This window comes from Zonotrichia leucophrys, chromosome 2 (genome assembly GCF_028769735.1).
Source record: "Zonotrichia leucophrys gambelii isolate GWCS_2022_RI chromosome 2, RI_Zleu_2.0, whole genome shotgun sequence".
Lineage (NCBI taxonomy): Eukaryota > Metazoa > Chordata > Aves > Passeriformes > Passerellidae > Zonotrichia > Zonotrichia leucophrys.
In genome coordinates this window covers 153,473,099-153,495,860 of record NC_088171.1, presented here as the reverse complement: position 1 = coordinate 153,495,860, position 22,762 = coordinate 153,473,099, and the positions used below count along the sequence as shown (strand labels likewise).

At 52.6% G+C, this 22,762-nt stretch overlaps 2 protein-coding genes and 1 pseudogene across 4 annotated transcripts; 2 read left to right on the top strand and 1 right to left on the bottom strand.

Moving 5' to 3' along the window:
* The first annotated feature begins 1,424 nt into the window (after nucleotides 1–1,424).
* Nucleotides 1,425–7,134, top strand: LOC135443459 (erythroblast NAD(P)(+)--arginine ADP-ribosyltransferase-like). 3 transcript variants are annotated; one of them, XR_010439023.1, is made up of 4 exons: nucleotides 1,467–1,691; nucleotides 2,337–3,133; nucleotides 3,725–4,052; nucleotides 6,926–7,134. XR_010439023.1 is itself a non-coding variant. In XM_064703672.1 (3 exons), exons 2-3 carry the CDS (start codon nucleotides 2,371–2,373, stop codon nucleotides 3,805–3,807), a joined length of 846 nt encoding a protein of 281 aa, XP_064559742.1. In that variant the 5' UTR covers nucleotides 1,425–1,596; nucleotides 2,337–2,370; the 3' UTR covers nucleotides 3,808–4,270. The 3 variants fall into 3 exon arrangements, 2 of the variants coding, with proteins under 2 accessions (XP_064559742.1, XP_064559741.1); XM_064703672.1 differs by lacking the exon at nucleotides 6,926–7,134 and having other exon boundaries at nucleotides 1,425–1,596; nucleotides 3,725–4,270; XM_064703671.1 differs by lacking the exon at nucleotides 6,926–7,134 and having other exon boundaries at nucleotides 1,436–1,691; nucleotides 3,725–4,269.
* Nucleotides 7,135–9,951: 2,817 nt separating this feature from the next.
* LOC135442983 (NAD(P)(+)--arginine ADP-ribosyltransferase 2-like) lies at nucleotides 9,952–10,701 on the bottom strand. Its single transcript, XM_064703249.1, has one exon. It carries the CDS (start codon nucleotides 10,699–10,701, stop codon nucleotides 9,952–9,954), a length of 750 nt encoding a protein of 249 aa, XP_064559319.1.
* A 5,917-nt stretch (nucleotides 10,702–16,618) lies between these two features.
* LOC135442982 (erythroblast NAD(P)(+)--arginine ADP-ribosyltransferase-like) lies at nucleotides 16,619–18,418 on the top strand (annotated as a pseudogene).
* Nucleotides 18,419–22,762: the final 4,344 nt, after the last annotated feature.

Here is a 22,762-nt window from a genome sequence, read left to right as displayed (position 1 = left end):
GAAATAGAATAGGGGTTGGAAATGTCCTGGATTGCCAAGCAAATTGTATTCCATTTGCCATCTGTATAGCAGTTGTCTTCTGTTAAGTGGGCAGTTTTCCTTATCTCATCCACAACTGCGGGGACATCTGCTGATAACAGCTATTGAATGTCACTGCATGACTGGTAAGCACTACAGCATCCCATTGTGAGATGCTCCGCCCAGAGGGAGGAGCCAAGCATTCCTACCCGGATATAATCTGAAGATTCTGGAACACCAGCACTGCTTCTGCGCTGGTTTTTCCCAGAGGAACAGCTGCTGCCTCTTCCACTGGATCTTCAGAGAAAAAACTACACCCTTCTACAAGATCCCTGCTCCAAAAGAACCACACCTGACACTCCAGGAGGGCTGCAGCCACAATTCCAATCGGACTGCTACAACTCCCTGACCCACAGGGTGTCAGGTTGTGTTCTGACTGTCAGTGTCAGTTTAGTTTACTGCATTGTATATTTTATTTTTTTTATTTTCTTCCCTATTAAAGAACTGTTATTTCCTGCTCCCATATTTTTTGCCTGAGAGACCTTTAATTTCAAATTCATAGCAATTCAGAGAAGAGAGGAGGAGATTTACAATTTCCATTTGAAGAGAGGCTCCTGCCTTCCTTAGCAGATGCCTGTCTTTCTGAACCAAAGAGTAGCTTAGGGAGTTATTCTAGCCAAGGGTTAATACACAGACTATTGTTCTATTTGTCCTTACTTTCTACTTCTCATATATTTTTCTGCTGACAAATCTTATTGCTACCGCTTAGCTCTAACCGCAGTTCTGCTGTCTCCGAGGCCTGCCTCTTGCAGCTTTCCCAAAACCCTCTGATTTTAAGGATTCCCACACCCTCCCACTGCCAAAACCAATAAATCAGTTTTAAATGTGTGCTGTAAAGGTGACATTTCTGCAGTCACAGCCAGCTGCAATTCTGTAGGTTCCGTTGGCCCTTCAGCGACACCCATTTGGTCTGTGAGCCATGAAACACACACCCCAGCTGTGCAGGACCAGTCCTTGTGCCGTTCCCAACACTGGCTGACAGACAGGGCTCTGTGCTGCTTTAAAGGTGAACTGGGGAGAAATGGAACCCACAGAATAAAACTTGTCCCCCTTTTTGTCAGGGTGATGGTCACGCTCAGTGAGCACCTGGGAGTGCAACTGGGGGGCACTGGGGGGATGTGGGACCGTGGGATTGGGGTTCTGGGGGGTGAGAAATAAGAGAGAGAATAGAAAGTTTCAGTTCTCCTGAAGATACTGGATAGGGCTTAAAGATGAACTAGCAGAAGTGCACAGAAGGATGTAAAAGTGTGGACACAGCAGGGCAAACATGGCTGGAACCCGTGAAGGAACAGAAAAGGGGAACTCCAGTGAGGGGGTTTGGACAAGTTCTAGACCACAGAAGGGGCAGTGCCTGCCCAAAACGAAAGTTTGAAGTGAGGTTATCTGGCATATTGGGGCACTCAGTGAAAACAACACTGAGAAACCTCATATTTAGGACTCTCCAGCAACATAAAAGGATTTCATAAAGAGGCGGACCCATGTAACACTTTTTTAGGAAAAGTGAAGATTCTGTACTTGGTAAGGGACACATTTTCATGAATATTTATAATTAGGATGGATAAATACCCCATGGCAAAGTCTCCCGTGACCTGCAGGACCAGGAGAGATCCACTGTGAGTCTGAGCTGATAAAGAATTCCGACTTTCTGATACCTGCAGTTCCATCAGGGAGTTTGCTCCAGCTGATTTCAGTATTGAGGCTGGAGGGACCCCTGGGGACTGAGGGATTAGGATTGGAAACATGGGGGGGACACTGGGGGAGTCACAGGACTGGGATTGGGGTAATGGGGGTTCTGGGAAAAATGAGGGGGGACATGGGATGGTGGGGGTGGGATTGGGGTGATGGGGGGGGCTGGGAGACACTGTGGGGGCAGGGAGCGATGCCTGGATTTGGGTTGATGTCCTGGGGTGACACGAAAGAAATTGGGGACTGGGAGTGGGATTCGGGTCTGGAGATGGGCTGAGGGGGACACTGGGGGTCTCGGAGTGACCCCAGGATTTCTGTCAGGATCCTGCTGGGGCTGAGAGGACTTGTAGTCATGCTAGTAGGATTGGGCTTCTGGGGGGCCAAGAGGACACAGTACTGTGGGATTGGGGCATAAGTAACCCCAGAATTTGGGATCAGGGACCCCAGACATGCCCAGGGGTCTGCTGGCCAGGAGTGCCTCCCTTCCCCCTGGGCTGACCCCACTCCCCTCCCCAGTCCCTCACTGATGAACCCTCCCTGTGTCTCCCCCATGTCCCCTCTGTGTCCCCCAGTGTCCCACACTGGTCATTGTGGCCTCTCCTCTCCATGGCTCCCCTGGCTCAGACCCTGGCACTGCTGGCAATGGCCATGGCCACCACGGCTGTTGATGTCATCCCTCTGGACATGGCCCTGGACTCCTTCGATGACCAGTACCAGGACTGTGGCACTAAAATGATGGCGGAATTGTCAGCCCTCAACCACTCCGAGTTCCAGCAGAATCCTCTTTTTGCCCAGGCCTGGCTTAATGCCACAGCCGTGTGGCGAGGTCAGAAGTGCCCTGTGCCCTCTCTGTCATCTCCAGCCCAGGCCATCGCCCTCATGGCCTACACGATGGATGAGCTGTACAGAGAGTTCAACGCAGCCGTGCGTGTGGCCGGGCGCTCCCGCCAGGAATACCGGGACAACTTCCACTTCAAAACGCTGCATTTCCTGCTGACCCAGGCCCTGGTGACGCTGAGGCAGGCTCAGAATGGGCAGTGTCACAACGTGTCCCGGGGGGTGCGCATGTACAAGTTCAAGGCAAAGCCCGGTGACATCGTCCGGTTTGGTCAATTCTCTTCAGCATCAGAGAGTGAAAAAACTGCCAAGCGCTTTGGGAGTGCCACAATGTTCCAGGTGTACACGTGCCACGGTGCAGCAATCTGGAATTTCTCCAAGTATCCTGGTGAGAAGGAAGTGCTGATCCCACCCTTTGAGACCTTCAAGGTCGTCGAAGTCAGCCAGGAAGGGGACAGTGCATGGATCCAGCTCTGGTCCAACGGGACCTTCAGCAAATACAACTGCGAGTGGCTGCAAGGTGACGTCACAGGTGACAACCTGGGGGGATGGGGACACCAACGGTGGACAGTGCACACCCATGATAGGGCACAGAGGGTGGGGAAAATCACTGAGCATTTGGGGACAGGGACAGCCCGTGCTGGGGACACCAAGCCTGAGGACACCCATGTGGGCACGGAGACAGGGCACAGAGATGGAGACCCCCACTTGTGGGAGGGAAAAGGGAAAGGAACACCCATGCACGGGACAAGGGACAGGGACAGAGACACGGGTCCCTGACCCCATTCCGACCCTGTCACTCCCCACTAAAGGCAGTGCTGTGGGGATGGGCCCTGTGTGCTGGATGTGTTTGGGCTGGGACCCCTCATGGGACTTCCTGAACCCCTGTCACCACCTGTCACCCGCCATGGCACCTCCTGACTCCACCTGACTCCTGACAACCTAAGCCACCATGACACCCCATGACCTCCATGGCACCTGTACCCCTCCGTGCCTCCCACAACACCCTGTCACCTGTCAACTCATGGTCCCCATCTCTCCTGTCACCCTAACCCTCCACTATGAATGTCCCCAACTCCCTCACTACCCACATGGTCCCCCGACCCCTCTCTCTGTCCCCCAGGTGGAAGCATCCCCAGGGCTCCCTTTCACCTCGGAGGACTCTTGGCCACCACAACCTTGGCAGCGGCAACAGGGATCCTGTGAGCCAGCAGGCGACCAAAGTCACTGAGGTCACTGTGGTCACTGTGGCCACCACGATCACCAAAACCTCCAGGACCCTCAGAGAAACAAGACCACCAACGCTACCATGGCCACCACTGCCACTCTGGCCACTGTCGCAGACATTTTTTCATAGAAATCCTTTCTTTGGGATTTGTGCATCTTCTGGGAAGCAGAGCCCCAGAAGAAGGATGTAAATAATTGTTATCGGCTGCTGTGAAATGTAGCAGGTGCCCCTGTGATTGGATCAGATTCTGTGTTTACAATTGGCGCCCAATCACAGGACCAAGCTCGGGACAGATTCCCTGGATACAGAACTTTATTATTCATTCTTGCTATTCTATTCTTAGCTTAGCAAGCCTCTGCAACTTCTCTCCTTATTCTTTTTAGTATAGTTATAATGTATTATATATCATATATCAATAAATCCAGCCTTCTGATCAAGAAACAAGATTCTCGTCCTTCTCTCACCATAGAGACCTCCTCAGGTCGCTGTAATATTTGGTGACCCCTCGTGTCAGAGCAAAATTTAATTTGATAAGACCAGAGGAGCAAATTGCTGCACTGGGTAAAATCCTGTATGTGTAGCATGTGATGGTTGCTTTGAAGTGACCACAGAATTGGATTCAAGCCAGGAGCTGAAGAACTGAAGATCCTGATTTGGACAGAGTTCACAGCCAAGGCTGACCACAAAGAGAACCTTCTTCTGGAAAACCTTCAGGAAGATGTTCGGAAAGAGCAGCAGACCCGTGGAGCTGGCCAGAGCAAGCTGGACTCTTTCAAAAGGTACTGTTGGCTTTTCCCTTCCTGATGAACCAGCCCTTCGTAGTTTGTGGCTGTTCGTATGGCAGACTCATGCCTTGCAGGAAGAGGTTCAGTTCTCCCCTTCAGAGGAGAAACTTATTGCCCTCTGGCAAGAATGGTGTAGAGAAGATGTTTTTTTTCTGTCAGCAACAGATCTCTATGAGTTCTTTCGATGGGCAAAGTTTTTTGTGTTCTTTACTGATGTCCTATACGCTGTGGATGTTTTCATCTGGGAGTGCATGAATTCCATTTTCCAGTTCGTCTGGAGCCAGGGACGTGTTTTGCCTTCTGTCTACACAGCATTTATAAAGCTCTTCCCAGTTTTGAAATGGAGAGCAGCTGTTTTTCCATGGATTTCTAACTGCTATGGGCAGGCTCCGTTTCCACCGTCCCCAGTGGGAGAAGACCCGGTGGGGGATGAGTTGGGGCTTCCCGGGCCCCCCTGCTTCGCGGCGGGGGGGCTGAAACTTCGCCGAGCGAATAAGTTTTTGTTACTCTTTCTCCCGTGCCTGTGCAGATGGAGCCTTCTCCCCCCGCCCCTCTCTCTCCGGGGGGATGGGAGTGGGCGGTCCCGCTTGAGCCAGTGCGGCCTCTCCGAGTGATCCCGTCTCCGCCTCTCCAGGTGGTCCCGCCCACGGCTTCACAGGCCTCCCCACCCCTGCCAGCGCCTGCGTCTGAGAATGCAGAAGAGGCACTTCCTGTGGCTGCTGAGTTGCCAGGCGACGACGACGCGTCTCCAGCTTCAGGCTCAGCGGAGAAGATCTCTCCGGCCCCTCCGGCCCCTCTGCCGCTTCCATCGGCTTCCTCGCCACCTCAAGCCGAGACGGTCCCTGTTCAGGATGGTGCTGGAGACGGCGCAGAACCTGCGGGACCCTCGGAAAAGCCCACGGCCACTCCTACATCCAGCGAGATCCCCTCCCCGGTTCCGGCTTCCCCCCCGCTGCCTGCACAGGCTGCCCCAGCAGTCCTGCCGTTGTCGGAGGCTGTGTCCTCCGTGTCGGCGTCAGAGACTGCCCTGGAACCGGCGGCTTGTTCAAGCTCGGACCATCCCGGACCGGCTGCTGTAGCAGCGGCTCTGGCGGCTGGTCCTCCCTTCCATGGAGCGGGGAGTGCTCGCCAGCTGACTGTGGGGGCAATGCGTTTGCCTGCTTTTAAGATCAGCATTCTCGGCGGGTTCGGGGGTAGTTTTTCGGGGATTGTCCCCTGGAGGCTGCCATCTCTGCCGCCTCCCTTGCGCCCTAGTGGCGGGGGCAGGTGCATCCCGAGAGCTCTGCCTCTGGTCCCCAGTCTGGAGGGGTGGGGATGAAACCATGGGGCGGATGAGAGACAAACCCGATGCACTGCAAGATGGAGGAGACCATAGCTGGTTTGCTGTGGGGAACAAACATCTCCAGACCCCAGATGGGATTGCTGGACAAGGTTTCTATTTCCCTGCTGCTGGCATGCCTCAGTGGTTTTGGGAAAAGGAAGCGTGTCCCCACCCGTGCTGCCATTGTACTGGCAGCAGGGCGCAGGCCTGTGGGAATGCAGAGCCTGCCTCATGGGTTTGGCCTGGGCCGTTGGGCTCAGGAAGTTTTTGGGCCAGGGCCAGCATTTGGCCTCTTGGTGTTTCTGGGGGTTGAGGTTTCTCCTACCGGTCCTGGTCCCCCTTTGTGGGCCAGTTTTGGGGTTCCTGGTCCATCATGGGCCAGGGCCCCCAGGGCCTTTCCTTCTCTGGCACTGCTCTGCTCTGCTGCTGCTCTTTTCTTTTTCGATCAAAAAAAAAAAAATTAAAATTAAATAAAAAAGATTGAAAATAGCGGGCAGCAGCTCTGAAGCACTGAACCATTGAAGGGCCAGAAAAGGACATTCCAAAATTGTTCAAATTGTTTGAAATTGTTTGAAATTGTTGTAAGACTGTCAATGGTTTGTGATAACTATTGATGGGACTTTTGCAGCAAGTCTGTTTCAGGACCAAAAAGGACTCTCAGATTTCTCCAAGAGAAACAACTTCAGCTCATGGACTGTTCCTGAAACTCAGCTGCTTGGACTTGAATTTTCTTTGCATTGTTTTTTGCATTTTCTTAGATTGTAGGATTGTTTTAGTGATTTGTTAGTATTGTATATTTTACAGGTGAAGAAATTTCCTGTTCATTTCACATCAGCATTTTTCTTTTTAATTTATACAATTTAGAAAGGTGAGATGTCGCAGACATTTTTTCATAGAAATCCTTTCTTTGGGATTTGTGCATCTTCTGGGAAGCAGAGCCCCAGAAGAAGGATGTAAATAATTGTTATCGGCTGCTGTGAAATGTAGCAGGTGCCCCTGTGATTGGATCAGATTCTGTGTTTGCAATTGGGGCCCAATCACAGGACCAAGCTCGGGGACAGATTCTCTGGATACAGAACTTTATTATTCATTCTTGCTATTCTATTCTTAGCTTAGCAAGCCTCTGCAACTTCTCTCCTTATTTTTTAGTATAGTTATAATGTTATTCATATATCAATAAATCCAGCCTTCTGATCAAGAAACAAGATTCTCGTCCTTCTCTCACCCCAGCGACCTCCTCAGGTCGCTGTAATAGGCCACCTTGGCAGCTATCGCCACCTTGAGGTTACTGCAGCCATCAGAGGCACTCTGGACACCATGGTCTGTATAACCACCAAGGCCGCTGTGAATACCAAGACTCCCTGAGCCACCAGAGCCGCTCTGACCACTGTGCACACCAGGGCAATTGTGCAAAGCAATCCTATTAAAAATTTCTATCAAAACAATTTCATTAAATAATCCTGTCAAAGCCAGCAAAAAGAGACAATTCCTAAACAGGGCTCAATGTCATTCCCCACACCAACAATCATGGGAATGTCTCTTTCTCTCAGCCTCAAGGAGGATCCCTAAGGATCATCCCCTTCCCAAGGGAGGATCCTCACACACATTTCTTTGCAAGCAGAAGAGAGGAGAGGAATCTCTGTCTGACAGAGGACTGGATGTTCCCAGGTTCAGCTGATGGATGGCCAGGCCCAGCTCTGGTGATCCACCCTCAGTTGTCAATTCAGGGTTGGTGATTTGGGCTGGTTTTAGCCCAATTCAGAACCCAAATCAGCAGAAGACCTCTCTCAGTGCAGCCCTGATGGCCACAAATGGGGCATTGTCCCTTGGCCACATTCCAGGCAGAGCATCCTGCCACATCCTGCACTTCTGGGGGACCTTAAAGGCTGGGATTTGGGAGGTACAAGAGGGCAAGGGCTGGTCCTGTCCATGGGGAGGCACAGTCCCCAGTGCCTGTCCTGGCTGATTGGCCTGCTGGAGCAGATCTGGAGAAGGATCTGTGGTGCTGGTGGGTGACCAGGGGAGCTGGCTGTGTGGTCTGGGGCCAGGAGAGACCCAGGGGATGTTGGAAAGAGTGGGGTCAATACATCGAGGTCTCTCCATCCCAAACCATTGCAGAGCCCCTGTGACTGGGGTGAAGTGGGGTGGGCACTCAGCAGCGCCAGCAGCTCGTGTTGGCACCTGCTGTTGGTACTCGGAACTGCAACTGGGATTGGAGCATGCACAGAGCTGCTGATTTCCCTCACTGGCTGCTGCCCTCCCGTGGACAATTCCCAAACCACAGCTCCAGGAGATGAGGGGGTTAAGAGGGAAAACTCCCTCCTTTGAAAGAAAAAAGAGTTTCCTGAATGAAAAATCAGCTGTTTTCATCAATAAATGGATGGTGCTGCCTCTCCCCCCTTTTCTCCATTTTATTTTACATCCTTTCTCTTTCTGTTTGTTTTTTTCTTTTTTTCCTCCCAGTGATTCTTCTGTTGCATTGCCTCAAATCAGGAACTTTGGAACTGGCCCCAAACTGATTGTTCATCCTTTTTTAATTGCACTGAGCAGTCCCACCAGCTCCCTCAGCCCTTCCTGGTGCTCCAAACCCTTCCACTATTCCATCTCTTCCCTGGACATGCTCTAGCCCCTCCAGGTCCTTTCTGAGGGGCTGCAGTGAAAAAGGGAAGCATTTCCTTTTCCAGGAAAAAGGGAGGAACATTCATCAAGCACCTCTTTGAAGATGGAGGTAGAAACATAAACCTTTAAATTCCCTCCAACAAAAGCTCCAGGAACGGCTTTATTTTAGAAAATGAGGAGCCGTGCAGGAAAAGTGTTAAAGGAGCTGTAGCGGATACATCAGACGAGCCAGCAGTAAATTTGGTAAACTTTTGATATGCCAGGCAAGCAAGGATGAAGTTTTTGATACATTTTTTAATACGGCAGGTGAGCAAGCAGCAATTTGATGCTAGATCAGGCAAGGCAGGCAAGGAGCGCTAGGAGGTGGCCGTGGCATTGCCACTCCCAAACCCTCTTTTGGGAAGTGCCCAAGCAGCCCCAGGTGCTACACAGTCTCTGCTGTCCATGCTGTCCTGTGCTGTCTTGGCTGCTGCAGTCCCTGTGTGCTGGTCCTGCTGGCCTGGCATCATTTCCTCACTGGGCACCTCTTGAAGGGGCTTTTCCAGGATGGACACCTTGGTACATGACCATGGTGGCCACAGTGGCTGTGGTGGCCACGGTGACCTTGGTCGCCTTGATAGCCATGGTGTCAATGGTGGTCTCAGTAATTGCAGTGAACACAGTAGTCACAGTGGGCATGGTGACATCATGGGTCACTGTGAGCACATTGGCCATGCTGACCATGGTGATTCCAATGCCCAGAGTGGCCAGAGTGGTCGTAGAGACCAAAGTGGCCCCAGTGGCCGTAGTAACAATAACGATCCCAGTGGTCACAGTGGGAAAAAGGGACCATAGTGGTCATAATGGCCTCTGTAGCTTTGGTGGCTTCATTTATCTGGGGATCCTGGTGGTCTTCATCCTGGTGGCCTTCCACAGTGGCCTCCACAACCACCGCGACCTTGGTGGCCTTGTGGCTTAGAGAGTTCCAATGGCCACTGCCATGGCCACGGTAGCAAGGAGAAGCCCCCCAGGACTGGGAGAGTTCCTGGGGAGGCTCCCACCTGTGGGGACAAAGAGAGGGGTCAGGGGATCCTGGTGTGAGAGTGTGAGGCAGGCATATGGAGGGCCTTGGGAGAGTGACAGAGGTGGTGGGTGGCCCTGAGGGTGTGTTGTCAGAGAGGGCCATAATGAGGTCCATGTCCCCTGTACCCAGCCATGTACCTTGTCCCCCCAACACCAGCACTGGATGTCCCCGTCCCCCTCACCTGGCACTGGGTGTCCCTATCTGCTGTGCCCAAGCAATGCTGCCCCTGACCACGTCTCAACCTCTGGGTGTCTTGTGTCCCAGCCACAGTGGGTGTCCCTGTCCCCTCTGGGCCATGGGTGTCCTCAGCACCGTGTGTCCTTGTCCCCAACCCTCACTGAGTGTCCCCGTCCCCCCAGGTTGTTCCCATGATGTCACCTCGCAGCCACTCGCAGTTGTAGTTGCTGAAGTTCCCAGTGGAGCGAAGCACAATCTGCACCTTCTTCCCTTCCCTGGTGACTTTTGCGACCTGAAAGGTCTCAAAGGGTGGGATCAGCACCTCCTTCTCGCTTTGATTGAAGGAGAATTTCTCGATGTGCGCTCCGAGACAAGTGTGCACCTCAAACATCGTGTCTGTCCCATAATATTCGGCCACCGTTTTATTCAGTGACGATGACGTGAATTGACTAAGGCGGACTTTATCGCCATATTTCACATTGAACTGGGTATTCCTCACTCCCCGGAACACGTCCAGACATTTATTAGGGCATCTCAGCTTCTGGAGGGCCTGGGTCAGCAGGAAATGCAGCGTTTTGAAGTGGAAGTTGTACCGGTATTCCTGGCAGGAGCGTCCAGCCTCACGCACAGCCTTGTTGAACGAATTGTACACGTCATTCATTGTGTAGACCATGAGGGCGATGGCCTGGTCTTTGGTCAGAAAGGATGAATAGGAGCCTCGTTTCTGCCACTCAGCTGTGGCCTTTGCCCAGGTCTGGGCAAAAAGAGGGTTCTTCTGGAAGTCGGAGCGCTTGAGGGCTGGCAAGGCCGCAGTCATGGCAGGGCCACAGTTGAGGTACTGGTCATCAAAGGAGTTGTGGGCCATGTCCAGGGGCACCACCTTGATGTCCGCAGTGGCCACAGTCATTGCCAGCAGTGCCAGGGTCTGAGCCAAGGGGGCCATGGAGAAGAGAGGCCACAGGGACCTGTGTGGGACACTGTGGGACACAGAGGGGACACAGAGGACAGACAGTGTGACCCAAGGAGGATCCTGGAGACACTGAGGGATGCTGAGGAGACACTAATGGGACAGAGGGGACTCTGAGGCACATGGCAGGACATGGGGACCTTCCCAGGGGAGGGGCTGGTGAGGGAAAATGCGGTCAGCCTAGAGAGAGTGGGGTCTGCCCTGGCCAGAAGACCCCTGGACATGTCCTGGAACCTGATCCCAAATCCTGTGATCACTCCGGGATACCTCATTGTTCCCCAGACTCTCAATCCCACTCCCACAGTTCCGTGTCCCCCCCCCTCGCAGTGTTTCCCATTGCCTCTGTTACCCCAATCCCTCCCCCAGTGCCTTGTACCCCTCCCAGTGACCCCATGTCCCCCAGGACACTGACCCAAGGTTTGGGGTCCCCAATGGGTCCCAGCTGTCCCTGTCCCCTCCTCCCCTTACCCCAATCCCACTCTCAGTCCCATGACCTCCCTGGTGACCCCTGGACACTGATCCAGTCCCACGTGCCCCCCAAGTGTCCCCCAGTACCCCACTGCCACTCCCATGGTCCTGTGTCTCCCATCGCTGTCCCCGGATCACCCCAGGACTTCAGTCCCTGTGCTGTGACAACCCCAGTGTCCCCCCAGACCTCAATCCCTCAGTCCCATGTTCACCCCCAAGTGTCCCCTGTCCCTGATACTGAAATTGACTGGAGTGAACTCCCTGATGGAACTGGAGGCAGTAGAAAGCCAGAATTCTTTCTCAGCTTGGACTCACAGCAGATGTCTCCTGGTCCTGCACATCACGGGGGACCTTACCATGGAGTGTGTATCCATCATAATTATAAATATACATGAAATTGTGTCCTTTATCTAATACAGAAACCAGCATGTTTCCCATGAATAATCTGCATGGCTCTGTCTCTTTTAGGAAATAATTTTTATTGTGCTGGAGAGACCTAAAAAAGAATTATCTCAGTGTGGTTTTCACTGAATACTCCAATATCCCAGATGGCCTTGCCTCATAATTTCACTTTGGGCAGGCGCTGCTCCTTCTGTGTTACAGAACTTGCCAAAAACCCTTTTCAGCACTTTCCTTTATCTGTTTCTCCACAGATTACAACCACCTTTGTCCTGCTATGTCCACACTTTTGCATCCTTTTATTGTTTTACGCCCGTTCATCTTTAAACTGTACCAAGCACCAAACTGTACCAAGGCATCTAAAACTTTCTATTCTCTCTCTTATTGCTCACCCTCCACGACCCCAATCCCACCATCCCATGTCCCCCCATTTCCCCCCAGTCCCACTCCCCACTGCTCACTGAGATGCTGCCACACGTCAGATACCATTTGGGGTCCCCTATCAGATGCCATTTGCAGAGGATCAGCAATGGGGCATCACGCCATGATCAAATTGATCAAGTGAAGTCAAATTTATTACAAGAACAAAATGTATTTGTTCTTTGCTCTGCTGTTCACTCACCTCAAGCTACTCGATGATTAGTTTAGCCTATCTATGCACGTCTCAAGCCTTCAGCTGATTGGTTAGTCTTCTTTCTTCATGCATCTCATTGTGGTTTATTGTTTTGCCTTCATGCACTCTGCTGTGGTTTTTTTGCTCCGTCTTCTTAGCGTGCCTCACATCCTGGACTTGTTTTTCTCCTGAGTAGGCTCTTCCTGTTTTTGAGCTATTGGGGACAATATGAAATTCTACTCAGACCCCATAGAGACTGGCTTGGGCACAGTGTCCATTTTCCTGCAAAAATCCCTCAACAGAAATCCCTGTAGGCACCTTGAGCCTGAGGATGATCTCTTGGGGCAGTGCCTGGGTGACTGAGCTGAGCTGAGCTGCCCAAAGAAGTGGCCATAATACAATCTAGGGCACACCAGCTTGGGGATCAACAAACGCCTGTGGGAAATAGACTTGCATTAAAACTGCATGAGAGGTTCCTTTGAATTCAAAATCACCACCACCAGGCATCACTGAAAGAGGAAACACTCCTGGGGATAACTGGCAAATGGATTTTCTGAGCTACCACGCCAACATGGGCGCAGGTATCTGCTGGTGTTGGTGGATCCCATCTTGGAGGTCCAGAACTTCTCCTGCCACACAGGGAAGTCACCCAGGTACTCCTCCAAGAGATCATCCCCAGGCTCAAGATGCCGGCAGGGATGTCATCTGATAGGGGACACCAGTTGGTATCTGAGGTGTGGCAGCAACTCAGTGAGCAGTGGGGAGGGGGACTGGGTGGAAGTGGGGGGACATGGGAGTGTGGGACTGGGGTCGTGGGGCCTGAACAATAAGACAGACAACAGAAAGCTTCAGATCCCTTAAAGGTGCTGGATAGGGCTTAAAGAAGAACTAGCAAAAAACCGTAAAAGAATGCAAAACGTGTGCACATGAGAGCAAAGAGAAAGAGATAGAGGGAAGTAATGTGAGGGGATTTTGGCAAGTTCTGTAACACAGAAGGAGCAGCAGTGTCTGCCAAGTGTGAAAGTTCAAGCTGAGGTCTTCTGGGATATTGGGGCACTCAGTGAAAACCACACGGAGAAAACTCAGTTTTAGGACTGTGCACTACCATAAAAGGATTTCCAGAAAGAGGCAGAAGTATGCAAATTATTTTTCAGAAATGTGAAGTTGCTGTGCTAGGTGAGGGACACATTGTAATGAATATTTGTAATTGTGGTGGATAAAGACCCTGTGGCAAAGTCCCCTGTGGCCTGCAGGACCAGGAGAGATCCACTGTGAGTCTGAGGTGATAAAGAATTCCAGTTTTCTGATACCTGCATTTCCATCAGGGAGTTCGCTCCAGGTGATTTCAGTATTGAGGCTGGAGTGACCCCTGGGGATTCTTGGGGGAGGCACGGGACTGAGGGATTGGGATTGTGGTGCTGGGGGGACACTGGGGGAGTCACAGGTCTGGGATTGGGGTAATGGGGGCCCTGGGGGAAAATGAGGGGGGGCACGGGATGGTGAGAGTGGGATTGGGGTGATGGGGGGCTGAGAGACGCTGTGGGGTAAGGGAGTGATGACTGGATTTGGGTTGATGTTCTGGGGTGACACCGAAGAAATTGGGGACTGGGAGTGGGATTGGGGACTGGGGACCAGCCGAGGGCGATACTGGGGGGCTCAGGGAGTGACCCCCAGGATTTGGGTCAGGGACCCAAGCAGCTCGGTAATGTTTCAAGATCATCAGCCCTTGTTCTAGTGGGTGACTTCAATCTACCAGACATCTGCTGGGAACTTAATACAGCAATAAAGAGGCAGTCCGGGAAATTCTTAGAATGTATGGAGGACAACTTTTTGTTGCAGCTGGTGGGTGAACCCACCAGGGGAGGGACTATGTTAGATCTGCTGTTTGCAAACAGAGATAGGTTGGTGGGAGATGTGGTGATTGGAGGTCGCTTGGGGCAGAGTGATCACGAAATAATAGAGTTCTCAATATTTGGTGAAGTCAGGAAGAGCACCAGTAAAACTGCTGCAATGGACTTCTGGAGGGCAGACTTTGGCCTGTTTAGGAGACTTATTCAGAGTGTCCCTTGGGAAGCAGTCCTAAAAAACAAAGGAGTTCAGGAAGGGTGGGCATACCTCAAAACAGAGATCTTGAGGGCACAGGAACAGACCATCCCTGTGTGCCGAAAGATCAGGCAACGGGGTGAACGTCCAGCCTGGCTGGGCAAGGTTTTGGCGGAACTTAAGAATAAAAAGAGGATGTATCAGTGTTGGAAGAAGGGTCAGGTCTCTAAGGAAGTATTCAAGAAGTCTACTAGAGCATGCAGAAAAAAAATTAGAGAGGCCAAAGCTCAGTTTGAACTTAGAATGGCAACTTCTGTAAAGGATAATAAAAAATGTTTATACAAATACATTAATGGTAGAAGGAAAGGTAAGACCAGCCTTTGTTCTTTATTGGACAAAGGATGGAACATAGTATCTGAAGATGAGGAAAAGGCAGAAGTGCTTAATGCCTATTTTGCCTCAGTTTTTAGTGGGAAGATGACTTGCCCTCAAGACACCTGCCCGCCTGGGCTGGTTGATGGTGACAGGGAGCAGAATGGTCCCCCCATTATCCAAGAGGAGGCAGTCATAGAACTGCTGAAATGCTTAGATATTCATAAATCTATGGGACCAGACGGGATCCACCCCAGGGTAATGAGAGAGCTGGCAAACGAGCTTGCAAAGCCGCTCTCCATCATTTACCAACAGTCTTGGCTCACTGGTGAGGTTCCGGATGACTGGAAGCTGGCCAATGTGATACCCACTCACAAAAAGGGCACAAAGGAGGATCCTGGTAATTATAGACCAGTCAGCCTGACCTCAGTACCTGGAAAAATAATAGAACAGTTTATATTAAGCGCCATCACACAGAATTTAAAAGATGGCCAGGGTATCAGACCCAGCCAGCATGGATTTAGGAGGGGTAGGTCATGTTTGACCAACCTGGTCACCTTTATGACCAGGTAACCCGCCTAGTGGATGCAGGGAAGGTTGTAGATGTTGTTTACTTGGATTTCAGCAAGGCCTTTGATACTGTCTCCCACAGCATACTCCTAGACAAACTCGCAGGCCGTGGCTTGGACAGGAGTGCTCTATGCTGGGTTCAGAACTGGCTGGATGGCCGGGCCCAGAGAGTGCTGGTGAATGGTGCTGCATCCAGCTGGTGGCCAGTCACCAGGGGTGTCCCTCAGGGATCTGTGCTAGGGCCAGCTCTGTTTAATATTTTTATTGATGACATGGATGAGGGCCTAGAGTCCTTTATTAGCAAATTTGCAGGTGACACTAAGCTGGGAACGTGTGTTGATCTGTTAGAGGGATGTAGGGCTTTGCAGAGGGACTTGGAACGGTTGGATGGATGGGCAGAATCTAATGGGATGAGGTTCAATAAGTCCAAGTGCCAAGTCCTGCACTTTGGCCACAATAAACCCCTGCAATGATATAAGCTAGGAATGGTGTGGCTGGACAGTGTTCAGGTGGAAGGGAACCTGGGGGTGCTGGTTGACTGTCAGCTGAACATGAGCCAGCAGTGTGCCCAGGTGGCCAAGAAGGCCAATGGCATCCTGGCCAGTATCAGGAAGGGCGTGGTCAGCAGGAGCAGGGAGGTCATTCTTCCCCTGTACTCAGCACTGGTGAGGCCTCACCTGGAGTATTGCGTCCAGTTCTGGGCCCCTCACTTTAGGAGGGACGTTGAGATGCTTGAGCGTGTCCAAAGGAGAGCAACGAGGCTGGTGAGGGGCTTGGAACACAAGCCATATGAGGAACGACTGAGGGAGCTGGGGTTGTTCAGCCTGGAGAAAAGGAGACTCAGGGGTGGCCTTATCACCCTCTTCAACTTCCTGAGGGGTGGCTGTGGTGAGCTGGGGGTTGGTCTCTTTCTCAACAGACAGAACAAGAGGACACAGTCTCAAGCTGCTCCAAGGGAGATGCAAGCTAGAATTAAGGAGGAAGTATTTTACAGAAAGAGTGGTCAAATACTGGAATCATCTACACAGGGAGGTGGTAGAGTCACCATCCCTCAAAGAGTTTAAAAAAAGACTGGATGTGGCACTTGGTACCATGATCTAGTTGAGGTGTTAGAACATGGGTTGGACTCGATGATCTTAAAGGTCTCTTCCAACCTAGAATTTCTGTGATTCTGTGCTTCTGTGATTCTGTGACCCTAGACATGCCTGCTGGCCAGGAGTGCCTCCCTTCCCCCTGGGCTGACCCCACTTCCATCCCCAGTCCCTCACTGATGAACTCTCCCTGTCTCTCCCCCATGTCCCCTCTGTGTCCCCCAGCATCCCACACTGGTCATTGTGGCCTCTCCTCTCCATGGCTCCCCGGGCTACGACCCTGGCACTGCTGGCAATGGCCATGGCTACCACGGCTGTCGATGTCATCCCTCTGGACATGGCCCCGGACTCCTTCGATGACCAGTACCGAGGCTGTGGCAAAAGCATGACCGAGGAATTGCCGGCCCTTAACAACTCCGAGTTCCATCAGAATCCTCTTTTTGCCCAGGCCTGGCTTAATGCCACAGCCGTGTGGCGAGGTCAGAAGTCCCCTGTGTCCTCTCTGTCATCTCCAGCCCAGGCCATCGCCCTCATGGCCTACACAATGGATGAGCTCTACAGAGAGTTCAACGCAGCCGTGCGTACAGCCGGGCGCTCCAGCCAGGAATACCGGGACAACTTCCATTTCAAAACGCTGCATTTCCTGCTGACCCAGGCCCTGGTGACGCTGAGGCAGGCTCAGAATGGGCAGTGTCACAACGTGTACCGGGGGGTGCGCACGTACAGGTTCAATGCAAAGCCCGGTGACATCGTCCGGTTTGGTCAATTCTCTTCAGCATCACAGAGTGAAAAAACTGCCAAACACATTCGGAGTGCCACGATGTTCCAGGTGTATACGTGCCACGGTGTAGCAATCTGGAATTTCTCCAATTATCCTGATGAGAAGGAGGTGCTGATCCCACTCTTGAGACCTTTGAGGTCATCAAAATCAGCCAGGAAGGAGAAAGGGTGGGGATCCAGCTCCACTCCAATGGGACCTTCAGCAAATACAACTGCGAGTGGCTGCAAGGTGACACCACAGGTGACAACCTGGGGGGATGGGGACACCCACTGTGGCCATGGGGACACCAACAGTGGACAGGGCACACCCATGACAGGGCACAGAGGGTGGGGACACTCACTCAGAGTTTGGGGACAGGGACAGGCCATTCTGGGGACACCAAGTCTGGGGACACCCATTCTGGGCACGGAGACAGGGCACAGAGATGGAGACCCCCACTTGTGGGAGGGAAAAGGGAAAGGAACACCCATGCTGGGGGACAACAGGGACGGGGACAGAGACACGGGTCCCCAACCCCGTTTCGACCCTGTCACTCCCCACCAAATGCAGTGCTGTGGGGATGGGCCTTGTGTGCTGGATGTCGGGGGGCTGGGACCCGTCACGGCACTTCCTGAACCCCTGTCACCACCTGTCACCCGCCATGGCACCTCCTGACTCCACCTGACCCCTGTCAAACCTAAGCCCACCATGACACCCCTGACCTCCATGGCCCCTGTACCCCTCCGTGCCTCCCACAACACCCTGTCACCTGTCAACTCATGGTCCCCATCTCTCCTGTCACCCCTAACCCTCCACTATGAATGTCCCCAACTCCCTCACTCCCCACATGGTCCCCCCTTACCCCTCTCTCTGTCCCCCAGGTGGGAGCATCCCCAGCACCCCCTTCCACCTCGGAGGACTCCTCCTGGCCACCACAACCTTGGCAGTGGCAACAGGGATCCTCTGAGCCAGCAGGCAACCAAAGTCACTGAGGTCACTGTGGTCACTGTGGCCACCACGATCACCAAAACCTCCAGGACCCTCAGAGAAACAAGACCACCAACGCTACCATGGCCACCACTGCCACTCTGGCCACTGTCGCAGACATTTTTTCATAGAAATCCTTTCTTTGGGATTTGTGCATCTTCTGGGAAGCAGAGCCCCAGAAGAAGGATGTAAATAATTGTTATCGGCTGCTGTGAAATGTAGCAGGTGCCCCTGTGATTGGATCAGATTCTGTGTTTACAATTGGGGCCCAATCACAGGACCAAGCTCGGGGACAGATTCCCTGGATACAGAACTTTGTTATTCATTCTTGCTATTCTATTCTTAGCTTAGCAAGCCTCTGCAACTTCTCTCCTTATTTTTTAGTATAGTTATAATGTATTATATATCATATATCAATAAATCCAGCCTTCTGATCAAGAAACAAGATTCTCGTCCTTCTCTCACCACAGCGACCTCCTCAGGTCGCTGTAATAGGCCACCTTGGCAGCTATTGCCACCTTGAGGTCACTGCATCCATCACAGCCACTATGGACACCATGGTCTGTATAACCTCCAAGGCCACAGTGAGCACCAAGACTCCCTGACCCACCAGAGCCACTCTGACCACTGTGCACATCAGGGCCATTGTGCAAAGCAATCCTATTAAAAATTTCTATCAAAACAATTTCATTGAGTAATCCTGTCAAAGCCAGCAAAAAGAGACAATTCCTAAACAGGGCTCAATGTCTTTCCCCACACCAACACTCATGGGAATGTCTCTTTCTCTCAGCCTCAAGGAGGATCCCTAGGGAGCATTCCCTTCCCAAGGGAGGATCCTCACACACATTTCATTCCAAGCAGAGTGAGAGAGAGGAATCTCTGTCTCGGAGGGGAATCAATGTTCCCAGTGTCAGCTGATGGATGGCCAGGCCAAGCTCTGATGCTTCATCCTCAGTTGTCAATTCAGGGTTGGTGATTTGGGCTGGTTTTAGCCCAATTCAGCACCAAAATCAGCACAAGACCCCTCTCAGTGCAGCCTTGAGGGCCACAAATGGGGCATTGTCCCTTGGGCACATTCCAGGCAGATCATCCTGCCACATCCTGCACTTCTGGGGGACCTTAAAGGCTGGGATTTGGGAGGTTCAACAGGGCAAGGGCAGGTCCTGTCCCTGGGGAGGATCCGTCCCCAGTGTCTGTCCTGGCTGGTTGGCCTGCTGGAGCAGATCTGGAGAAGGATCTGTGGTGCTGGTGGGTGACCAGTGGAGCTGGCTGTGTGGCTTGGGGCCAGGAGGGACCCAGGGGATGTTAGAAAGAGTGGGGTAACTACATCAGGGTCACTCCATCCCAAAGCATTGCAGACCCCCGGGGCTGGGATGGGGCGGGGTGGGTGTTCAGCAGCACCAGCAGGTCGTGCTGCCACCTGCTGTTGGCACCCGGAACTGCAGCTGGGGGCGGCGCATGCGCAGTGCGGCTGATTTCCCCGCACTCACTGCTGCCCTCCTGTGGACAATTCCCAAACTACACCTCCAGGAGATCGGGTAAAGAGGGAAAATCCCTGATTTGAAACAAAAAAAAGTTTCCTGAATGAAACATCAGTAGTTTTCATCAAAAAATAGGTGGTGCAGTCTCTGTCCCCTTTTCTCCATTTTATTTTTCTTCCTTTCTCATTCTGTTTGTTTTTCTTTCTTTCCTCCCAGTGCTTCTTCTGTTGCATTGCCTCAAATCAGGAAATTTGGATCAGGCCCCAAACTGATTATTCATCATTTTAAAATTACACTGAGCAGCCCCCACCAGCTCCCTCAGCCCTTCCTGCTGCTCCAGACCCTTCCACAGCTCCATCCCTTCCCTGGACATGCTCCAGTCCCTCCAGGTCATTTCTGAGGGTCTGCAGTGAAAAAGGGAAACATTTCCCTCTTCAGGAAAAAGGGAGGAATATTTCTCCACCACCTGTTTGAAGACCAAGCTTTGAAAAATAAAGCTTTCAGTGGTCTCTAAAGAAAACTCCAGGAACTGCTTTATTTTAGGAAATGAGGCACTCTGCAGGAAAGGCATTAAAGGAGCTGTAGGGGATACATCAGGGGAGCCAGCACCAAATTTTGGGAAAGTTTTGATACACCCGGTGAGCAAGGATCAGGGTTTTATTCATTTCTTATACTGCAAGTGAGAAAGCAACAATTTATTGCTACACCAGGCAAGGCAGGCAAGGAGTGCTGGGAGGTGGCCGTGACATTGCCACTCCCCAACCCCTCTGTCCGGAAGTGCCCAAGTGGCCCGAGGTGCTGCCCAATCTCTGCTGTCTATGCTGTCCATGCTGTCCTGGCTGCTCCAGTCCTTCCCCCCCCCCCCACCCCCCATGCTGGTCCTGCTGGCCTGGCATCGTTCCCTCACTGGGCAACTCTTGGAGGGACTTCCAGGATGGACACCTTGGTACAGTGGCCATGGTGGCCACAGTGGCTGTGGTGGCCACGGTGACCTTGGTCGCCTTGATAGCCATGGTGTCAATGGTGGTCTCAGTAATTGCAGTGAACACAGTAGTCACAGTGGGCATGGTGACATCATGGGTCACTGTGAGCACATTGGCCATGCTGACCATGGTGATTCCAATGCCCAGAGTGGCCAGAGTGGTCGTAGAGACCAAAGTGGCCCCAGTGGCTGTAGTAACAATAATGACCACAGTGGTCACAGTGGGAAAAAGGGACCATAGTGGTCATAATGGCCTCTGTAGCTTTGGTGGCTTCATTTATCTGGGGATCCTGGTGGTCTTCGTCCTGGTGACCTTCCACAGTGGCCTCCACAACCACCGCGACCTTAGTGGCCTTGTGGCTTAGAGAGTTCCAATGGCCACTGCCATGGCCACGGTAGAAGGAGAAGCCCCCCAGGACTGGGAGAGTTCCTGGGGAGGCTCCCACCTGTGGGGACAAAGAGAGGGGTCAGGGGATCCTGGTGTGAGAGTGTGAGGCAGGCATATGGAGGGCCTTTGGGAGAGTGACAGAGGTGGTGGGGGGCCCTGAGGGTCCGTTGTCAGAGGGGGCCATAATGAGGTCCATGTCCCCTGTACCCAGCCATGTACCTTGTCCCCCCAACTCCAGCACTGGATGTCCCTGTCCCCCCTCACCTGGCAATGGGTGTCCCTATCTGCTGTGCCCAAGCAATGCTGTCCCTGACCCTGTCCACAGCTCTGGGTGTCTTGTCTCCCAGCCACAGTGGGAGACAAGTCCCCTCTGGGTCATGAGTGTCCCCATCACCATGTGTCCTTGTCCCCAACCCTCTCTGAGTGTCCCCGTCCCCCCAGGTTGTTCCCATGATGTCACCTCGCAGCCACTCGCAGTTGTAGTTGCTGAAGTTCCCAGTGGAGCGAAGCACAATCTGCACCTTCTTCCCTTCCCTGGTGACTTTGTAACCTCAAAGGTCTCAAAGGGTGGGATCAGCACCTCCTTCTCGCTTTGATTGAAGGAGAACTTCTCATGTGCGCTCCGTGACACGTGTGCACCTTGAACATTGTGTCTGTCCCATAATGTTCGGCCACCATTTTATTCAGTGATGATGAAGTGAATTGACTGGGGCGGACATTATCACCAAATTTCACATTGAACTGGTATTCCTCACTCCCCGGAACACGTCCAGACATTTATTAGGCATCTCAGCTTCTGGAGGGCCTGGGTGAGAAGGAAATGCAGCGTTTTGAAGTGGAAGTTGTACCGGTACTCCTGGCAGGACCGTCCAGCTGAACGCACGCTTCATTGAACTCCTAAACATCATTCATTGTGTAGACCATGAGGGCGATGGCCTGGTCTTTGGTCAGAAAGGATGAATAGGAACCTCGTTTCTGCCACTCGGCTGTGGCCTTCTCCCAGGCCTGGGAAAACTTCTTGTTCTCCCGGAAGTCGGAGCGCTTGAGGGCAGGCAAGGCCGCAGTCATGGCAGGGCCACAGTTCACGTACTGGTCATCAAAGGAGTTGTGGGCCATGTCCAGGGGCACCATCGTGATGGCCACAGTGGCCACAGTCATTGCCAGCAGTGCCAGGGTGTGAGCCAGGAGGGCCATGGAGAAGAGAGGCCACAGGGACCGGTGTGGGACACTGTGGGACACAGAGGGAACACAGAGGACAGACGGTGTGACACAAAGAGAATCCTGGGGACACTGAGGGATGTTGCGGAGACACTAATGGGACAGAGGGGACTCTGAGGCACATGGCAGGACATGGGGAGCTTCCAGGGGAGGGGCTGGTGAGGAAAATGCGGTCAGCCTAGAGAGAGTGGGGCTGCCCTGGCCAGAGACCTCTGGACATGTCCTGGAACCTGATCCCAAATCCTGTGATCACTCCTGGATACCTCATTGTTCCCAAAACTCTCAATCCCACTCCACAGTTCCGTGTCCCCCCCCTCGCAGTGTTTCCCATTGCCTCTGTTACCCCAATCCCTCCCCAGTGCCTTGTACCCCTCCCAGTGACCCCGTGTCCCCCAGGACACTGACCCAAGGTTTAGGGTCCCCAATGGGTCCCAGCTGTCCCTGTCCCCCCCCCCCTTACCCCAATCCCACTCTCAGTCCCATGACCTCCCTGGTGACCCCCGAACACTGATCCAGTCCCATGTGCCCCCCAAGAGTCCCCCAATACCCCACTGCCACTCCCATGGTCCTGTGTCTCCCATCACTGTCCCTGGACCACCCCAGTACCTCAGTCCCTGTCCTGTGACAAC